The sequence below is a fragment of the Platalea leucorodia genome (genome assembly GCF_965183815.1).
Source record: "Platalea leucorodia genome assembly, chromosome: Z".
In the NCBI taxonomy this organism is placed as follows: domain Eukaryota; kingdom Metazoa; phylum Chordata; class Aves; order Pelecaniformes; family Threskiornithidae; genus Platalea; species Platalea leucorodia.
The window spans coordinates 12468052-12486099 of NC_138858.1; the positions used below are offsets into that span (position 1 = coordinate 12468052).

General features: G+C 42.5%; 1 protein-coding gene across 1 annotated transcript in view; it reads right to left on the reverse strand.

Moving 5' to 3' along the window:
* The window catches only part of CCBE1 (collagen and calcium binding EGF domains 1), a gene marked incomplete at its 5' end in the record, with an annotated part of 96408 nt that extends 79530 nt beyond the window's left edge, over positions 1 to 16878 (reverse strand). The window contains 2 exons of the mRNA XM_082336810.1: positions 16550 to 16630; positions 16778 to 16878. Of these exons, the coding sequence (XP_082192936.1) occupies positions 16550 to 16630; positions 16778 to 16878 (182 nt within the window). The remainder of the gene's footprint in view (positions 1 to 16549; positions 16631 to 16777) is intronic.
* Between the last annotated feature and the right edge of the window lie 1170 nt (positions 16879 to 18048).

Below are 18048 nucleotides of genomic sequence, written 5' to 3' on the forward strand. Positions count from 1 at the left end.
GACCACAGCCTGGGGACTGCTGGTTTGTTAGATGTGAGGTGGCACTAGCACTTCCCGCGTGAGCTGGGAATACGCTGGCTCAAATTTGCCAACTAGACAGGTGGTTACGTGACATATGTACAGATGAAAATTACTCTGCATGCCGTTTTGCAAGCTAGTGAAAGCATCTGAGCTATGCAGCAGAGGGAAAACAACTTCTCCAAGTTAGGTGCTTGCATGTAGATGCCTGCAAGGCCCCATTACCCTGTCCAGGCTTCCCCGTACAAAGCAGTGCCAAATCCAGAAGCTGTATTTTCACGTGAATATGGCACTACACCTAACAAGACCAATGTCTTAAAGCTTCATACTTCAGACTCATCATCCCTCAAATTGCTATACAACTTTCAAACTAGGACTGACTTGTACCTTTCCAAGAGGGATGTGGCTGCTTTCTATCTTTAAACTACTTCCATCTTCCCATCACATGGGCTGTCCATGTCCCCAAAAGCCTTGACAGCCCTACTCTTCACATCCCAGGAGTGACTCCTCATCCTTGCAAGTTAACAACCAAATTGCACAGGCTATTCCGGCTAAGGTCTCGCCAAGGGTTTGCACAGTAATATTAAAATTTTCTCGCCACTGCTGAAAATACTTCACTGCATACACTGTGGCACCACACTTAGCTTTGCCATTTCCAGTTCCTGGTTGTCCCAGCCAGACCTTTTCTCCTGTGCCTTTGCCAGCTGATGAGCCTCTCACATCCAGCATCATCTCCTGATAGAGACAATTGCCCTAATAATCCCACTGGGCCAGATAAATTTATTTTACCTACAGCAAGCTGCCTTTTTAAATGATACATGGAACAGCAAAGGGTTTAGGTAATCCCTGTTGGGGATCGATTCCTGCCAAGTTTTGACCACTATTTATTTTTTCTCATTCCCAAACATCTAAGTACCAGAGGCGATGATCCACCAAGCAAGAGTGTTAGAAAAGCACAAACATTCCAGTGACTGCACATATTCCTCTCAGAAAACACTGGAGAAAGTCTGACCAGAATGAAATTTCTAAAGCAGACAGAAAATGCAGTTTTCTCCTCTGAGATGCACACCCCTTGGCTCTTCTCAGACCACTGAACAAGGAATATTTCAGAGTACCTCCTCATGGTTTTGGATGCCCCAGGGAAAAGCCTGCCTCAGTTTCTCTCTGAATTCTAGCAAAAAGCCCAAAGTTTTCAAGGACATTGTTTTTCCCTTATTTATTCAAATTAACGGGCTTTTTCCTCTTCGTCACTGTGCTTTGGCAGATTGTCGGTTTCAGGGATGCTTATCCTGCATCTCTGCATTTCCAACTCCACACGCCTCAGCATGGAAATGATCCAGGATTAATTTTCTGTTCAAAATCTGTGCATCTTTACGTTTGTGATCAGATCCATGATCCATGTCTTTAATTTCCTCTCAGACTCACCCCACGGTACCATGTCGCTGTGGGGAGGACAGCATAATTCTGCCATGCCCTGGTGCTGGTGGGGGCTTCTCTCTTCTGGGCACATCCAATTCCTGCTTTGACAGACTTACACATTATCCCCAGATCCCTGATAAGGCTGAAGTGTTTTCCACCTCTATGCTGACTTGCAGCACTGTTTAACGAAGGTAAAGCATTTGCAAGCAAATGAAAAAGAAAACTTTGAGGCCATTTTGCAGCTCTCTGTACAGAACTGCATGAGTTAAAGTCACACATCCAGGAAGGAAAAAATGTAGCCTCGTAATCAAAACCACTGCTGAGACTCTTGGATAATTAACAAGGAAAAAGAGAGAGAGAGTATGTTCTGCCTTGGTATTTGGAAGCAGTACACATAACCTTAAAATTAAGCATCTTTTCTGGTCTCTGCAGTTCAGGGATGCTGATAAATGCAGAAGAATTTAGAGAAGAACTGGGAGAGTGATCTGAAGGTGAGGGAATATAGAGCATCATCCTAGCTGGCTTGTCAAAGATATTGAACACAGACTTGATCATATTCTAAAATGAGATTTGTAATTTGGTTGTTTTTTTTTTTCACGTCAATAAGGTACAAAGTGCTACCACATACAGGAATTAACCGATCCTTACTAATCTTTTATTCCATGTACCCTCTACTTGAACACAGGTCCTCAGATGATACATAGGCATCTGACTCCAACCAAAATTGATGGCGTGAAGCATCCAAATGGTTTGATAATCCGTCCCTTAGGGCATCACAGGGCTAAGAATAAACTTATGCTGATCTTGAAAAGACAAGGATATAAATACAAAGGCCTACTTATAGTTACTAGTGAAGATACACCAGTCCATTGAAGATTTCCAACATTTTTAAAAATTGCATATCTTTTATTTATTTATTTACAAGCAGCCTAGAACTGCTGACTATCCAAACAAATTACACAAGAAAGAAGCTGGGTTTTGTTGGCTTTTGTTGGTTGGTTTTTTTTTTACATCCTATATTACCCACAATCAAAAATAACTTTAAAAATCTATGGTGAGACAGAAAAGTGCTAAAAAAACAGAACTTAATTGCTCATACGCAACAACTGCTGAGTTAGACGATTCCTTGTAAAATACAATCAAATTACTTCATCCTGAAGGGAAATGGGAGACATTTCACAAAAGCTGAATTGCAGGGGCTAAATCTCATTTTCACCATCACTTAAAGCAGCATAAATCTAGAGAAGCTCAATCAAAGTCAATGGAGCTACATCCAATTTGCACTGGTGCCATAAAACAGGTTTTGACTCTAGCTAACTTTTTTGTTCACAGGCACTGGAGAACAAACACGAGATATTCTTGCTGTCTTGGATGAGACAGTAATTTATGTAGCATTTTTATATGTATATGCTGTCATATCTCAGTCTAAATTTCTTCCAAGAGAATTCATGCTCTGCCATTACAGACAGCTAAGACATTCCCAGAACCTTCCTAACTTCAACAGCTGAGATGCTAAGTTCATAAATAATTTCCTCTTGTTATGATTTTCAGCTGTATGCTGTGAAAGGAAAAATTAAGGGTTCTATGGCTAATCCTCCATCTAAACATTGACTTTATGAAGGAAATGACTGACCATCCAACTGTAGCCTACGAACTACCTTGGAGCACTTAACAGAAAAGTACATTGTGAAAAATGGACTTTGTAAGAAGGAAATTAATAAAAAGAAAAGATTTTGTAAACAGAAGTAATAAAGGTTTACTATAAACAATGCAAACAAAAAGCAGTAGGTGTCTGTGCCTCTCAAAGTCTTCTAAAGATAGTGCACTTAGTCTGAGTAAAACAGGCAAGTAAGCTGCCATGTTCTTCGTGTCTTGTTATTTTTACAGCTGCTACCAAATAATAAAAAAAATCTTGCATTTACTTGTAAAACTCATGCTTCAGTAAGAAGGGTGCCAAAAAAAAATTTCTTTCCAAGAAACTAACAGTTACACTTCATAAAGATATCATGAAAGGTTTCAGGGAGTCTTCCGAAAGGGGAGTGTCTTCCTGCCATGGGGTAAAAGATGGGAAAGTATCTTCAAAGAGAAACAGCTTCATTTTCTCTCCAGTAAAAAGAAAAAACTTGAAATTATTTAAAGTCTGCAGTTTAGCCATTTTTAAAATAAAAACGATTTCTAACAGAAGCTAGCATCTACTTCTGTATTTATCAAGAACCTGCTCCTCCAAAGAAGCCTTCCTCATAAGCAGACGTTTTTCATGCTATATAACCAGGCTTAGGAACTACCGTTTTCCAACAACAACAAAAAAAAGGAGTAAAGTAGCTTTTCAATCAGATATTGATACCCAGCTGCAGAAAACCCATTTGACACTTGACTTCCAAACCCAAATTTTGGAAGCCTCTGCTTCTCTCTGCCCTTATCACCAGGCAGGTTGGGATGATGTAAGGATTCATCGTCCAGGTCTTCCCCACAGCAGCCCCATTTAGCTAATAGGGCAATCAGGGATGGCAGCATTTGATAAGGACCACTTCTGAAACTTGTGTTCTCAAGCGTTTCCCACAAATACCAATCGCGTGCCTCAAGAGTGAGACATTGCACAGATTTTTCCAGTTCTCTGATGCTGCTTTGCAGCTTTTTCCCACGTGCATCCCATTGTAGCAGGCAGGATATTGAATCTTTTGAAACAGTTAATCTTCTCACAGCTGAGACTGGATTTCAGTAATAAACACTTGCTGTAATTTTTCATCTGCTGGGCCATTATATTTTTAAGAAGCAAGGTCAAGATGGCATTTAATAAAAGGATTGCTATATTTGTTTGGTTCTTTTTTCCAAAAGAGAAGCCCTACAGAGCAAAGCAACAAATTGGACAATATGGAATACAGCCAGGGTCTTCAGCCCTAATACACAATTAAGAGGAATGTGAACACAGGAAAGTTTCCTCTCTATTTCCATCCTGAAGATATATTTGTCCTGCATTAAATCTTTGTCAAGTCCTTAAGGAAAATTTCTTGGAACAATTTTCTTTTCACTGGAACAACTTATAACTCTAATGGTTGTAAGGTCAATGAAAATGTTTGAAGTCTCTTTTTCCTGGTACTTAAAAATATCCAGCAGTCCATATTGCAAACGAGGATGTGTAAATAAATACATGTGTCCATGTTAGCCATTCTTGCTCCAGACTACTTGCTTTCTGCTGCTCTTTTCACTCTGCCACAGCTATTTTCACTGGAGATGTTCCAGTGATGTACCATTAGCTTACTCCCACTGTGGAAATACTCTGGATATTTTTGCAACATAAGAAAACATCACAAAAATCTAATTTGTATCTCAGTGGATATGAAAAAATATACTTTAAAAAGAAGCTTTTCTTCTTATCTCAAACAGTAGCATTTTGTTGAACTGGAACGACAGCAAATCACCGTAAGTAAACAAAGTCCAGCAAGTTATTTGAAGACTCGATTTACGGTGACCTTCTTTGCTACAACAGGAACACTACATCTTCAGCGTAAGCTATCAAATTCTTTTTTCTGTGAGGCATCAACCAGGCTTTTTCCTCCATTTTATAGCTGGAGAAGTAGCTAATACTGACATCCCATAGTAAACCTTAGTGGGTAACTGAAGGCAGATTTTGGTATGATACAGCTCCTGGACGAGCACAGAAATTTAGCCCAGGATCTAGAACTACAACTCAATTCCTGGCAAGTCCATCCTAAGGTTAAACAACATTGCCCCTCAGGATCGCAGTCCTCCCACTGATGTAAATCTGGAGGGGCACTGTCAAGGACCCTTCCAGGCAGGCTCAATAAAACCGCAACTCAAATATGGGTCAGTGCGAGGACAACAAACAGCACAAACAAGACTCTGGTCAATAAACTCAGCTTGGAAAGTCAAGCAGAGAACTGGCTTTGTTGGTAAGATGCATTCAATCTGGTTTAACAACTTTTTGCGTTCTTTTTTTCACGGAATGCTAAGAAGAATTACGAAGAAGAATTCCCAAACTGACACACTTTGTTACAGTCCAGGGAAGTCAGTAGAGCTCTGGAAATGCAAATCTTTTCATACAGCATCTTTAGTGCCCACGCAGGGGATGAAAAGAGCCATCCTTTAACATAGTTGAGCTTCTAAGAATAATCAAGAAGGGAGCACTCCTGCAAAGACATTCATGCATGCCAAGTAGTAGAAATTTCTGCAGGAAAAGGACCTAATTTAAGACCAGATACAAGGAGAAGGTTTGAATACACTCTGAATCTACTTTGAACCCAGAGGAGATGCCAGGAATGCAGGTCTGTCTTTATAAAACTTTTGTGGGTAAAGCTCTTCACTGAGGTTATATCACAGCAAAATTTTCATTTCTCTTTAAGAAGTTTTAAAACTAAGAGGAAATAGGACATGTTAACTTGGCCTGAAGGATAACTCGTTCCCTGTCTCCCCGTTGACCATATACAGAGAGAGCAGACTGAGCCTGGACTCCTAAAGCAGACTTTTAACAGAAAGGTCTGAAAACCGGGAAGTGTCAGGTTGTCCCGTTTCCATCCCACATCCCCAATTTACTGTTTTTTGTCTGGAAGAAAGAACTGGGGGGAACTGAAGGGTGAGAGTGGGCAGGGAAACACGTTCAGAAGTAACATTTTTAATATCTTCTGTTTTGCTATGAGACAAGCTAGAAGGCAAGCAGGACAAGGTAGAATGAAAATGTATCCCACGTTCTCCATTTTTAATCACATTCCATTTTGTGTTTCTTCGTTTTAAAATCAGAAAAGCTTGAAAGGAGAATTTTTCCATGAAAATTCAAAAAAAGAAAACAACGACCCATTTGCTATAGGCTCCTCATCTCTCAAATTTGAAATTTAAAGCTGTTTCACCAACTGCTCTCTGGATATGCATTTGTAGCCTCCATGGAGTAGGAAGTCCCGTGGAGTAGACATACACTTTCTTCAGAAAAACAAAACAAACCAAAAAAACCCTAATGAGCTTTTTAAATCCAAATACACATCAAAACAACCTTTCTACTTCCGCCAAAGCAAATATACTATTTTCCATATAAGTAGCATGTTATGTAATATATCGAGAGGCCAGCATCTGAGGCCATGCTTGCCCGTAGACTGTCTGGGCCATCACGCAGACCAACAGCCCAAGCACGGTTGGGTTCATCATGCTACTGATTTCCAAGCAGTGGGCAGAGATCAGCCCAGACTGCCAGCATGCCTGTCTGCCACTGCTCCTTGCTTCTGCCTTAGGAAGCTGCAATTAAAAGCACGTATCCCCTGGAGGATCAAGCATTTACCAAACAGTAGCTCTAGTGACCCCTGGTCCCTCAAGTCTCTCTCTCACTCTCCATTTCTCAACCACTAAGATCTACCAAAGACCCTCAACTCCATTTTCATCTGTCTTTTCTCTTCCCACAGATGCTATTATAAGGATTAAATAATTTTCCCTTTGGCTATTTTTGTTTGAATTATAACTCATTTCAACTCTCAAAGGCAATAATCTCTAAACTAAGGGGTTTTGTCAGAATTCCAGAGAGTAATGTTTAGGAAACGACACCACTTTTTTGGTGCAGCTATGATAATAAACTCTATAATGAAAATTGAGTATGATAATAACATCTTGTTGAATAGGCAAGATGTCAGATTTACAACATATATTAAATGTGTTGAATGTGATCATAGAGATATTAACATTCCACTGAGACGCTGGAGCTCTGGGCAGGAAGTTATTTACAATGAAATAACGCATCCAATAAAGTCATTTGCTCTCTCTTATAAAAAGAATTCTGAGCATACTTTTTTTGGTGTGTTTTCACAAATTTCTAAACTGTCAGCATTTACCCATTACTCATAAAATATTACGATAATACTTCATGTATTTCTTCATTCATTTTGCAGACTGTACTGTCTAACTTCTTGTACTTAAGCATCTTGTTACGGAGAATTAGGTAGTCAATCTTCCCCCTTGAGGGAGGATAATGAGACTGTGAAGCCAACATGAACACTGCTGTTTTACATCGGAAGCTATGCACCACTAATTTCTCCATAGAAAGACTATTGTTTGTCACACACTTGCTAGCCCAGATGAATATTGTCCTGTATTTCTCTAGACTCTCCCTCTAGTGTAACTTGCCTTTGACTTATAATAAACCTATTCATTCTGCAAGAACAATCTATTTAAAAACTCAGATTATAGCTTTGATTTTGCCTCTCTTCTCGCTTAAAACATTGTGTACGCACCACTTTAGCTCCCAGCCCATTTGAAAAGGAAAGAGAAAAATTCTGTTTGATGTGCATTTACTACTGAGTGGCTGGTAATATTAATACAGTGAATATAATCACTGTGTATTTCACCTTATTTAAATTCCAGCACAGATCATCAATTAAAATGGATGTGGCTAGAACTTTTGTATAACAAAAACCCCAGAAGTACGTATTTTTAACAGCTGGATGTACACTAAATGCTTTACGGTCTCGCACTTCATTTTTTGAACCAGGATCAACAATGAAATCAACACAACATGATGGAAAACACTCTTTAAGTGAGAAGGATTTTCCAAACACAACTAAACTCTGAGATTACTGTCTGCAACTGAAATTGTTTTTCTCTTCGACTGTTAAACAGAGCAACCCTCAAGGAGATGCAAACAAATTGCTTTCTTTTCCTAGGCCAAGAAGAAACTGAGTCAGCACTGTGTGGATTCTGCTCTCCATTGTTTCTGCTTACAATTGGAACAACATAGAAGAAAGGGTAAAGTAGAGCAGTAGAGTGACATTTGCTACTGTTAGATTACAAAAGAAGCCACCGTTAGTTTGAAAACTGAAACCAAGAAAACAGAAAATGGACAACAGAGAGAAAAAAATTCTGAGCAGCATTTGGGGCAACTTTTTTTTACTGTAAATCAAAGTCAGCTCTGCTTTTTTGGATGGTAGGCACAAGTCTCAGCCTCTTAGTGAGCGCAAATTTTAAAGAGAGGAACCCTGGAGTGACTCATACGGGTCTGCAGGAGACAGAAGCAACACAAACGAAGGTTTCCAGAGCAGATCTTCTCCCTGTCACGGATTTAGCAGAAAGCAAGCCCTCTGCCATCCCCAACAGCTCCAGCTGAAGTGACACTGATATTGAACACTCAGCCATGACTCACGCACTGAGAGAAAAGTCGCCTCACGACTCAGGGCACTGCAGTGGAGACAAAAACAAAAGACTAAACTCGAGGTTGTGAGAATTCAGCACAATCTCAATAAAACCCAAAATCACATGTCCCCCAAACGACCAGCACTGCACAAGAGCGAGCGCAGTCCGAAATGCGGCATATCCCAGGTACAGTGTCTCTGCACATCTGTAAATCAGCGGTACAGGCCACACCAGGTATCTCACACATACCTGCTTTGTGTAACCTTGTTGCATGCACACAGTAAGTGCTCTCCCAAACACGCAATGACAGAAAAACAGGCAAGCACAGCAGAAGTCTCAGAAAACCTGTTGCCCACGTGCTTTTCATACTGGGCAACGGCTTTCACAGCAGAATATGGGCAATCCCACCTTATCTGGGATGTCTAGCAAGCCTGATCTATTTTTCCAAGTGTAGTTTAAATATTTCATGTTCAACTACTTCCCAATAATTCTGTGCTATCACAATGAGCGAAGGCAATCTGAACTGAGCAAAGACTGAAGAGGCAATTTAAATATCCACCTGTAAGGTGTCCCTCCTGCTGCCACACAGACCTGCACTTGGCAGAGGGGGAGAGAGATTTTCCAAACTGAAGATGGAAGGAAGGGGAGAGGCTGTCAAGGGAAGATGCATCAGCTCCTGTAGCTTAGCTCCAAGTCTAGTTGGGAGAAGAGGCATCCTCCCCGGGGTGCATGTGTGTGTGCTTTTGTTTGGTTTTGGCTGATGTTTTGTTTTCCTGGGTTCTACTTAAATAGAAGCCTGGAAGCATTTAAATTATACTTCTTTGGGGAGTGATTACCTCCCTTCTATCACACACGTTTCTGTCACACAAACCACCAGCAAGATGGAATTTTTCTTTTTTAATGTCTATATTCATTTTTTTTCCCTGCCTGCTCCATGCCCCTGGTTTTTTTTTTCCTTTCTCTTCCTTGCTGCTCCGTACCTTTAACCTTCCATTCCTGCCTTTTCTGTCTTGCCTATTTTGACTGCAATCAGTACATAACACCCCAGCTCAACAGGTCTCTATCACAATGGGAGCGGTAATACAAGTATTAATAACGTCCTGCTGTTAGCAAGAGAGACTGCAATCACTTTATTAAGGACAAAGCAGCCTGACCTTAGGGAGCATATACAATACTTAGGATAATTACAAAAGTCATATTCCCTTTGGCGGCTTATTTTTATTACATATTTCATATCGGCCATGGGAGGCCCTGGGGCTACTATTTTGTTTGTCTGGAGTCTCTGAGCTAGACGACATGCCTGGGGAAGTCAGTTCATATTTAACCCTATATTCTGTAGATGAAAACCGTAATGCAATGCACCTGGATTTCATTATCGATCAAACCACCAAGGAGGGCACTTATCATGAAGCTCTTGGCTTGCCAGTTTTAAAATTTTCCAAACTGCTTTGATGTGAACATCAAAAACTTCTGGACTACATGAACAACCATTTGCCAGACCTCATCCTTTAATTGTAGCACGTCCTACCTCAGTGCACCACTCACAGTAATTACGCAATGTTCTGAAAGATCATTAATTATACCGGTTCATTTTGGAGTGACCTGGCTGTACAGAGGAGGCACTGCAGAATAAACGCACAGCAGCACCATGTTTTGCTGCAGGAGGCTTTGCTCCAGCCAGGAGCATCCACATCTGCTGAGATCTCAAGTGTCCCTAACCTCACCAAAATTCAGTAAGATTTAAGATCCTTAGCCTTAGCACCTGAGACAGCAAAGTGTCCCAGAAAGTCAGGGCCACCCAAATGCAGTATGGAAACCTACAGATGTGTGTGTGGCATTGGTGTTACTCTTAACCAGCAGATATTCACAATATGTGTCTCAGTAACTGCAAGCAATCTGTTCCCTTGGCAATCACAGCAAAGGAAATCGAATCAAACTGAGGACTGACTGCAATCAGAACCATGATGCTTAAAGAGTGCTACTTTCAAATCAATAGTGAGAAAGAAATTCTAGGAGAGCTGGGAAAAATGCCTTAGCATCTTTGTAGTATACACTGTTTTGTAAAATAGTGGTGTATTGAAGCAAAATTTTATTTATTCATATGTATGAAAGTCTACCTGTGATGACAATTTCCAGGAAGATTTTTTTAAAGGTATATATAAAACAGACAACAAAAAATTTTTAACTAGGGGAACACTTATGTTGGTTGCATCTCTTCATAAATACCATGCTAGGGAACGAATTATTAGAATTAGTACTAGCGAAACTCGAAGAGCAGCACTCCTTCCACAGATGTGACATATCGCAGAGCTGCTGAACACATTGCTTTCATGATGATGGTTTGACACAGACTTCAAAAGGCCCAATACTATATGCATATTCACAGGCTTCTTCATAGGATGAATAAATTAATAAGTTCTGACATTCCTCATTTTCAATCCTATCATCAAGTAGCATTGCTGCAGCTCTTTTCAGTAGCACTCACAGTCTACACAGGCACGTTTCAGATGCTGATGCTACCCTGAGTGACGCACAGAGTTAGCAGCTCGTGGCACTTCACCACTGAAGTATGTGCAAAAGAAGAATTGTTAGTTTATTGAAATGTAAAGAAACTCTTTTGGCAGATGCAGAATTACAGTTGCTGTGTATGTTTAGTTTTCTAAAACCAGAACAAATTTGCAATCACATCCTCTCTTAAATTTTCAGCAAAATTCCACCATAGAGTGCATTTCCCTGCAGAATAGCTGGAGATTAAGCAGTACTTTGCTCTAATCAGATAAATTTCTTGGTTTTACTGTTATATTATATCAGTTGGGACTCTTTCAATTCTATTAAAACTGAAATAGTCAGCAAAACTTCAGAGAGGAAACACAACAGCAACAATAAAAAAGAAATCTCTAAAAAGAAACGTCAGAAGATGACAAATCATCATCCTTGCTTACTCCAGCTGAAAGCTTCAAAATTTTATACGGCATTTTTTTTTTTCCTGTTGGAAAGCTCTGCAACACGCTCGTCGAGTATCTGGGAACCAGGAATTGCATATGGTCCCCAAGGGCATATTAGTGAAAGTGCTGCTCTTTGTGAAACAGCTACAATCCAACCTACTTGCAATTACTTTTATCTTTTAAGAATGTGCAAAATGATACAGTCTGTAAAAATAGTAGGCTCCACAGCAATATCAGCATTCAAGAGAGTAAAAAGAAATGCTTTTTGAGGCATGCGATCTCTGGTTAGCATCAGAATTAAGTAGGGTGTAAGTATACACACATTCTCTTCCGCAATACATTTGAATTGTCTTCTTGTTATGAAGTGTAGAGCAATCTTTCACAGCAAAATTTAAAACCTGAAATGTAGGGAGGGCCTCTGTAAAATACTTGTAACTCCTAATTATCAGATGAAGAAGCTGACAACCTACATTGAAACGTGTTCACCCTACTTAAAAGACCTTTTGCTTGCGAAATACTACAAAAAAAAGTTACTGATTAAGTTCTAAGCCAAGATGTAAGCCCCACAACATGGGGCTTATTTGCAGATATAACATGTAAAGATTTGCCACATCTTTACAAAGGTTTTACCATCATTAGCAAGGACTATTCTGCCAAGCACTTTTATTCTAAACCTCCTACTCCCTGCTGGTCCTGCAGAAGGAAGGAGCAGGAGCAGCCTCCATCACTACACACACACAATTAGGGTATAATATGTTCCTCGAGGAACTTGCACACTTCATTTTCAGCAAAAAATGGAGGAAATAGAGAGCGCTCACCGTGATGTCACAGAAAGATGGATAATTTCTCTCACCAGGTCAATAGCCTATTTGTTTAAAAAAATCAGTTTCGTCAACTAATTTAGTAAATTTTATTTGCAAGTTGAGAGGGAATTAGACTAATAGTTTCAGCTGGATAGAAGAAAAAAAACCCCTTCCCTTTGCCCATGAAGGCAATGGCTAAAGTTTTCTTCTGTGCTACACAGCTCTAGGTTCAATTTTTCATCTGCCTGATTCACGCATGCTGGTTTCCTTAATTTAGCCCTTTATTTTTATTAAAAAAAAAACTGAAAAGGAGCAAAACTATTTCTTTCAAGTCAATTTACAACAATATTTAAGTGCCTAGTAGAGGTTTCCACAGTCAGGGGATACAAATATTCTCATTTTCCCATCTGTTTCATGCTTGAATCTTCCTACAACTGGTGATGGGCAAACAGCTTCCCACTAGCAAATGTTTCTGTTAAGTCTGTATATCGTCTTTCTGAATCATTTTCTCTACACTCTCTGACTTCTAACTGAATATAATATTTAGCTCTCCTAATATACAACAGTTAATTCGGTGATCAAGTTTTGCTGATTTTTTAAAAGGGAGCAACTCCAATTAATAACTTGCACCAGATTAGATGCTGAGCCTCCTGAACATGGAAGTGACACAACCACTACCATCACCTTATGGGAACACACCTACATGATCAGGATAAAGCAGGGGATGCCTATTCCAGATGCTGCTTTTCCTTCTGGACCACAGAAACAACGTACGGTAGCACTATTTAAAATGAAAATGAATGAAGGACTGTAATGAAAAGGACTGCTGTTAAGATGTACAAAATCAGTTGTCATATGCAAGCGATAACACATGGAAGCACTGAAGAAAACTGATTGGGGCCTCATATTCTGATGCTGCCCAGATTTCATCGAATTTGATTAATTTTGCATACACGAGGAATTCAAAGTCTTACTGGACTATTACATTATCAACAAATCTGCAGAACTTATTCTCTGTACCTATGCAATGGGGCCGTTAGTACCTGGTACTTTGTGCAGTTACATACAAGAGTTTAAATGAGATTTGCACTGAAAAGATACTGTACAAGATCCCACTGTTTTTTGCATCTGTTCCTCTGTACTCTTATGAAAATAAATAAAGAGAACATCTAAAAAAATACAAATCAAACTAAGTCAAGGGCCAGACTGCACACATTCAAAAAGGAAAAATACGTCTAATTATGTACAAGGTTGCTATGACCACAGGGAAAAATGCCAATATATTCTCAGTGCTTGGCCCCACTTTTGGCTTGGCCCTCCATTTGGCTCATCTTTATTCATGAGTAAATCTTGCTAAAAAAAAAATTTTCAAGAAATATTTTTTGCGATGAAAAGATGTTATTCTTATTGAAGTGCTCTGCAAACATGCTGATTTTCATGAAAAACTCCAGCAGAAGGAATAAAAGGATGAAATTGCTTTCAGTCAGGAATTTATGCTTTGGAAAAGTAATTTTGCTCAGGAATTTTGACATCTGACTTCAAATGTATTTCTTTTTTTATTTAACTAATTGCACAGCAGATCATTAGTAGTGCTGCATGTTACCTTATGCCTGACATGTTATGACACGAGATAAATTTTGTGTCAGTTTGTTTAATTTCTACACAAAAGGTACTTTGACCTAGAAAAGAAATTAGATGTGTATGCTAATAGTAAATAGCAGCTGACATTAACTATCCTTTTAAACTACCTCTAACCATGTATATAAATTACTACATTATTCATAACTATTGTCATTACGAAGTACTGTGAAAAAACTGTCTAGGAAGATAAAAAATGAAATTTTTTAAGAGTAAATATTAGAACACCAAAATCAAGTTTCTCAGAAACCTGGAGTGAAAGTTCCCTAAAGCCACAGCTGAGTTCCTGTCCAGCTGAAGTTTTTTTTAAACATTTGCTGTCATTCCAGATGTGAAAACAGAATCCTAAAGCACCTGAATGTCCTACAAAACAAAACCCACCTCCACGCACCACAGGATTAGTCAACACTTGCAAGTTTCCTGTCATCTTGCTAACAGCCTCAACCTCAAAATATTAATGAATCTTAAATTAAAATGTGTTCTGCCAAGGTTAATCCCATGTGCCTGCTGGAAGCACACCTTGCTACCAGGAGCAACGGGGATGCTGCTCTTCCCCTAAGGTTCACCATCACGGGTGGGTGATGCTGCTGGTCCGTATCAGAGCGTGGCTCACCTCCGAGGGGCAGGATCAGCAGCGCATCGCAGCGCAGGTATGGCCTCCATGCAGAGCTGCTCCGCTGAGCCATACACCTCCATTTCAGAGATGCTGCCCTGCTCTTGTGCATATGGACATCATGAAGAGAGCTCACAGGGTGGGGGATGGAGCCCTCCTCACCCAACCCTAAAGGTTAGACCTTGAAAACACATGATTACACGGAAATTGATTTTTTCTTTTTTAAAGCAAGGCAGTCCTAGCAGTCATAGACATAGAAAAGATTTGAAAACATGAACCAAAACAACCTAGAGTGCAATACAGCTATTTGGAAATGCTAATTCACAGTCTGTGCTGGTTTGGGATGGTGAATACCACTTGGGATTGTGCAGGAGGAGAGCTGGGAAGGGAGGGAGGGCTCAGCACAACCAGAGCCCAAAGGTCAGAAATACCTCAGCGAGGATGAAAGAAAGTGCTAGTGGGACTTGGCAGCCGGACAGAGTCCTGCTTTCTTTGCACGGTGGCCCGCAGCAGCCGGTGGAGCCTATTAAGTCCTCATCTATTACACACAAAGCAGCCCCACTTTGGTCAGACGGATTTGGGGACATGCAGTAACTAGCAGGACAGTCTTGCATGCGCTGCTTTATGCAGCTCCTACTCTGGCTTTTTCCTTCAGTAACTCCTCACTCAGCACAACCTTGTTCACCCCAGTGCTCTGCTCCCAAACCAGAGAAACGCTGCAGGTTCAACCAAGTACTCTCCTTCCCTGCAAAACCTACACACTGCCTGTTTCCGAGAAGTGCTGCGTGCTGCTGCGTGCTACAGAGCTGCTTATAAGCGGGCTCTGCCTCACCTTCACAGGGAGAGGAGAGCAAAGGTAAGGGAAGCACGCAAGGGTGGTCTCCAGTCCCCACAGAGCCCTTCCCAGGGGCTGTAAGGATGCTAATGCTGCTGGGAACTGGGCAGCGGTGTGACACCTTCCCAGGTGGCTGTGGCTGCCGGAGGGCATGAACCAGCCCCGAGTGCGTGAGCAAGGCACAACGCTGCTGCACCGTGCATCTGCAGCTCTCTCTTGTTTTTGACAAACAGAAAATGCCCCAGGAAGAAATGGACGATCTCTCTATAACACTTTTCACAAGCATCAATGCGCCTTATTGTATTTTTGGTATACATAAATGGCTCTCTGGCACATGCACACATACACACACAGGCAGAGCACAGTCATCTCCACAAATAAGCAGTTTTTGTAGATGGAACATCTCATCTGTGGGGATGGGACTAATCAGGGGACATCAGTAAAGGGATACATGTGTGCTCGTACTTCGTGTATATTTCTCTAAAAGCACATCTACTGTCAAGTGCTCTAGACATTTGTCATCATTAGAACAGCTTTAAAATCCTACTGAAAACAGATAATGTTTCTCAAATACGTGGCTGAAAAATGAAAACTCAGGGTTGGATTCATCTTACTTAATTTGAGAGCCCTCTGCTGAAGTCTCCCCCAGAGCTGGTTGCTGAAGAAGTTACTCACTCTGAGGGTATGATTCATCTACCTAAACATAAATGTCTTTTGGGTGGCGTGAATCCGGTTGATCTCACTGATTATCCTGCAACTGATGCAGCTGTAGCTCCGAGGCACTCCTCGGCATCCAGGTCGGAGGAAGCCTCTCGCACTCTATCAATGACTGACAGCCGGGATACGGCAACCCAAACCGCACGCACCCTCTCCAGCGATGCCTTTGAGGTGACAACTGCCGCGAGTTTTAATAAAACCTTTCGTGGAGGAAATGCGGGGGTGGGTTAGTGCGGAGCAGGGAGGGGAGGCACACAGATGCCACTGCCGCGTCCCCCGCGCCTGCCACCATCACGCGTGGGTCCCCCGCACTCCCCTCCGGGGGCGGCGCGGCGCCTTCCCCGCGGGCAGGGAGCCCCCATCCACGGCCACGCGTGTGCCCGCCGGCTCCGCGCCCACCCACGCCCCCCCCTCCGCCCTCTGCGGCCGCGGCGCTCACCTGAAGCAGGTGGTGAGCTCGCCCGTGGGCTTCAGGCACGGGTAGCGGGTGGTGGCGATTTTGTTCTCGGAGCAAACCTCCCTGCAAGGCGGGGAGCGGGATTATTAAAACAAAAACAAAAACAAAACAAAACAAAAAAAAAAAAAAGAAAAAAAAAAAGAAGGTGGTGGATGGGGGGAAAACGCACAGAAACGGGAGCACGGGGGTCCGCGGGCGGGGGACACCCACCTGTCGCCGTCCTGTGCCTCCTCCCGGTAGGTCCAGGCGTGCCCCAGCGCCAGGAGCAGCAGCAGCCGGAGCGGGGCCAGGCTGCCGGCCGGCCGCCCCATCGGGCCGCCTCTCCCCTGCGCGCCGCGCCGGTTCTGCCCGCCCCGGCCGGCGGCGGGGCTGCGCCGACCCGCCGCTCCTCCCGCCCCGGCGGAGGGCCGCCCCCCGCGGCCGCCAGATGTGCCCGCGGGGAGGGGCCGCGCCCGCCCAGATGTGCCGGCAGATGCGGCCCCGCGGCGGGGCGGGGCGCGGCGGGGCGGCGGACAGATGTGGCGGGGTCGCGGCAGATGTGCGGTGGGGGTGAGGGGACATCAAACACCCCGGCCCCCTCCCGGCCCCCCGGCCGCAGGGAGCACACTCCTTGCTACCAGGAGCAACGGGGATGCTGCTCTTCCCCTAAGGTTCACCATCACGGGTGGGTGATGCTGCTGGTCCGCGTCCGCAAGGAAGGGGGTGTGTGTGTGTGTGTGTGTGCCCGCTCCAGGGTGAGCGGGGCAAAAAGTGATAGAAAGGTCCAAAACCGTGGGGGTGATAAGCAGCTCTTGGTGCACCATCACTGATGCTTTCCAGATTCGGCTTTATCTTAAATCTCTTTCCCAAAGGAACACAGCAGTTCAAAGCATCTCTGCTGCGGTGGTTGTTTATCCTTGTGTACAGCTGCCACTTCCCCGCCATTCATAAAAAGGAGATTAACGACAACAGACTTTTGATAAAGTAGTGCATCAGGTCTGGCCCGCTGTACCATATCCTGTTTTCACAGTTAAACTGCCTGGGACCAGGCGAGCAAACCTGCAAAATGACGATGCCTTTGCAAAGTGTTTGGCCCATGCATTGGCTTTGATCACCGTGTAACTTCATACAAGTACAAAAGGCTCCAGGGAAATGACAGTGTGCAAATCAGCCTTACTAGCACTTTCACCTGTGGTATAAGTAACTTCATTTTACAGCCAGAAAAATCCGGGATATGTGAGCAACAGACTGTACCTATATATTACTACAGCCAGAAAAGTTAGGGATAGGCAAGTAACAAACTGTAACTCCTCTATTAAACCAGCACAGAAGTAATAAAGATGTGTAAGAGGACTTGAGCAACCCCCCTCTTCTACTTTTTGCTCTGCCACAGACAACATTTGAACAAGTCACTTCACTGCTCCATGCCTCAGTTTCCCTTGTCTGTAACAGGAAGACCCTAATAGTAAAATAAACAAATAAATAATGCAGATCCCCATATA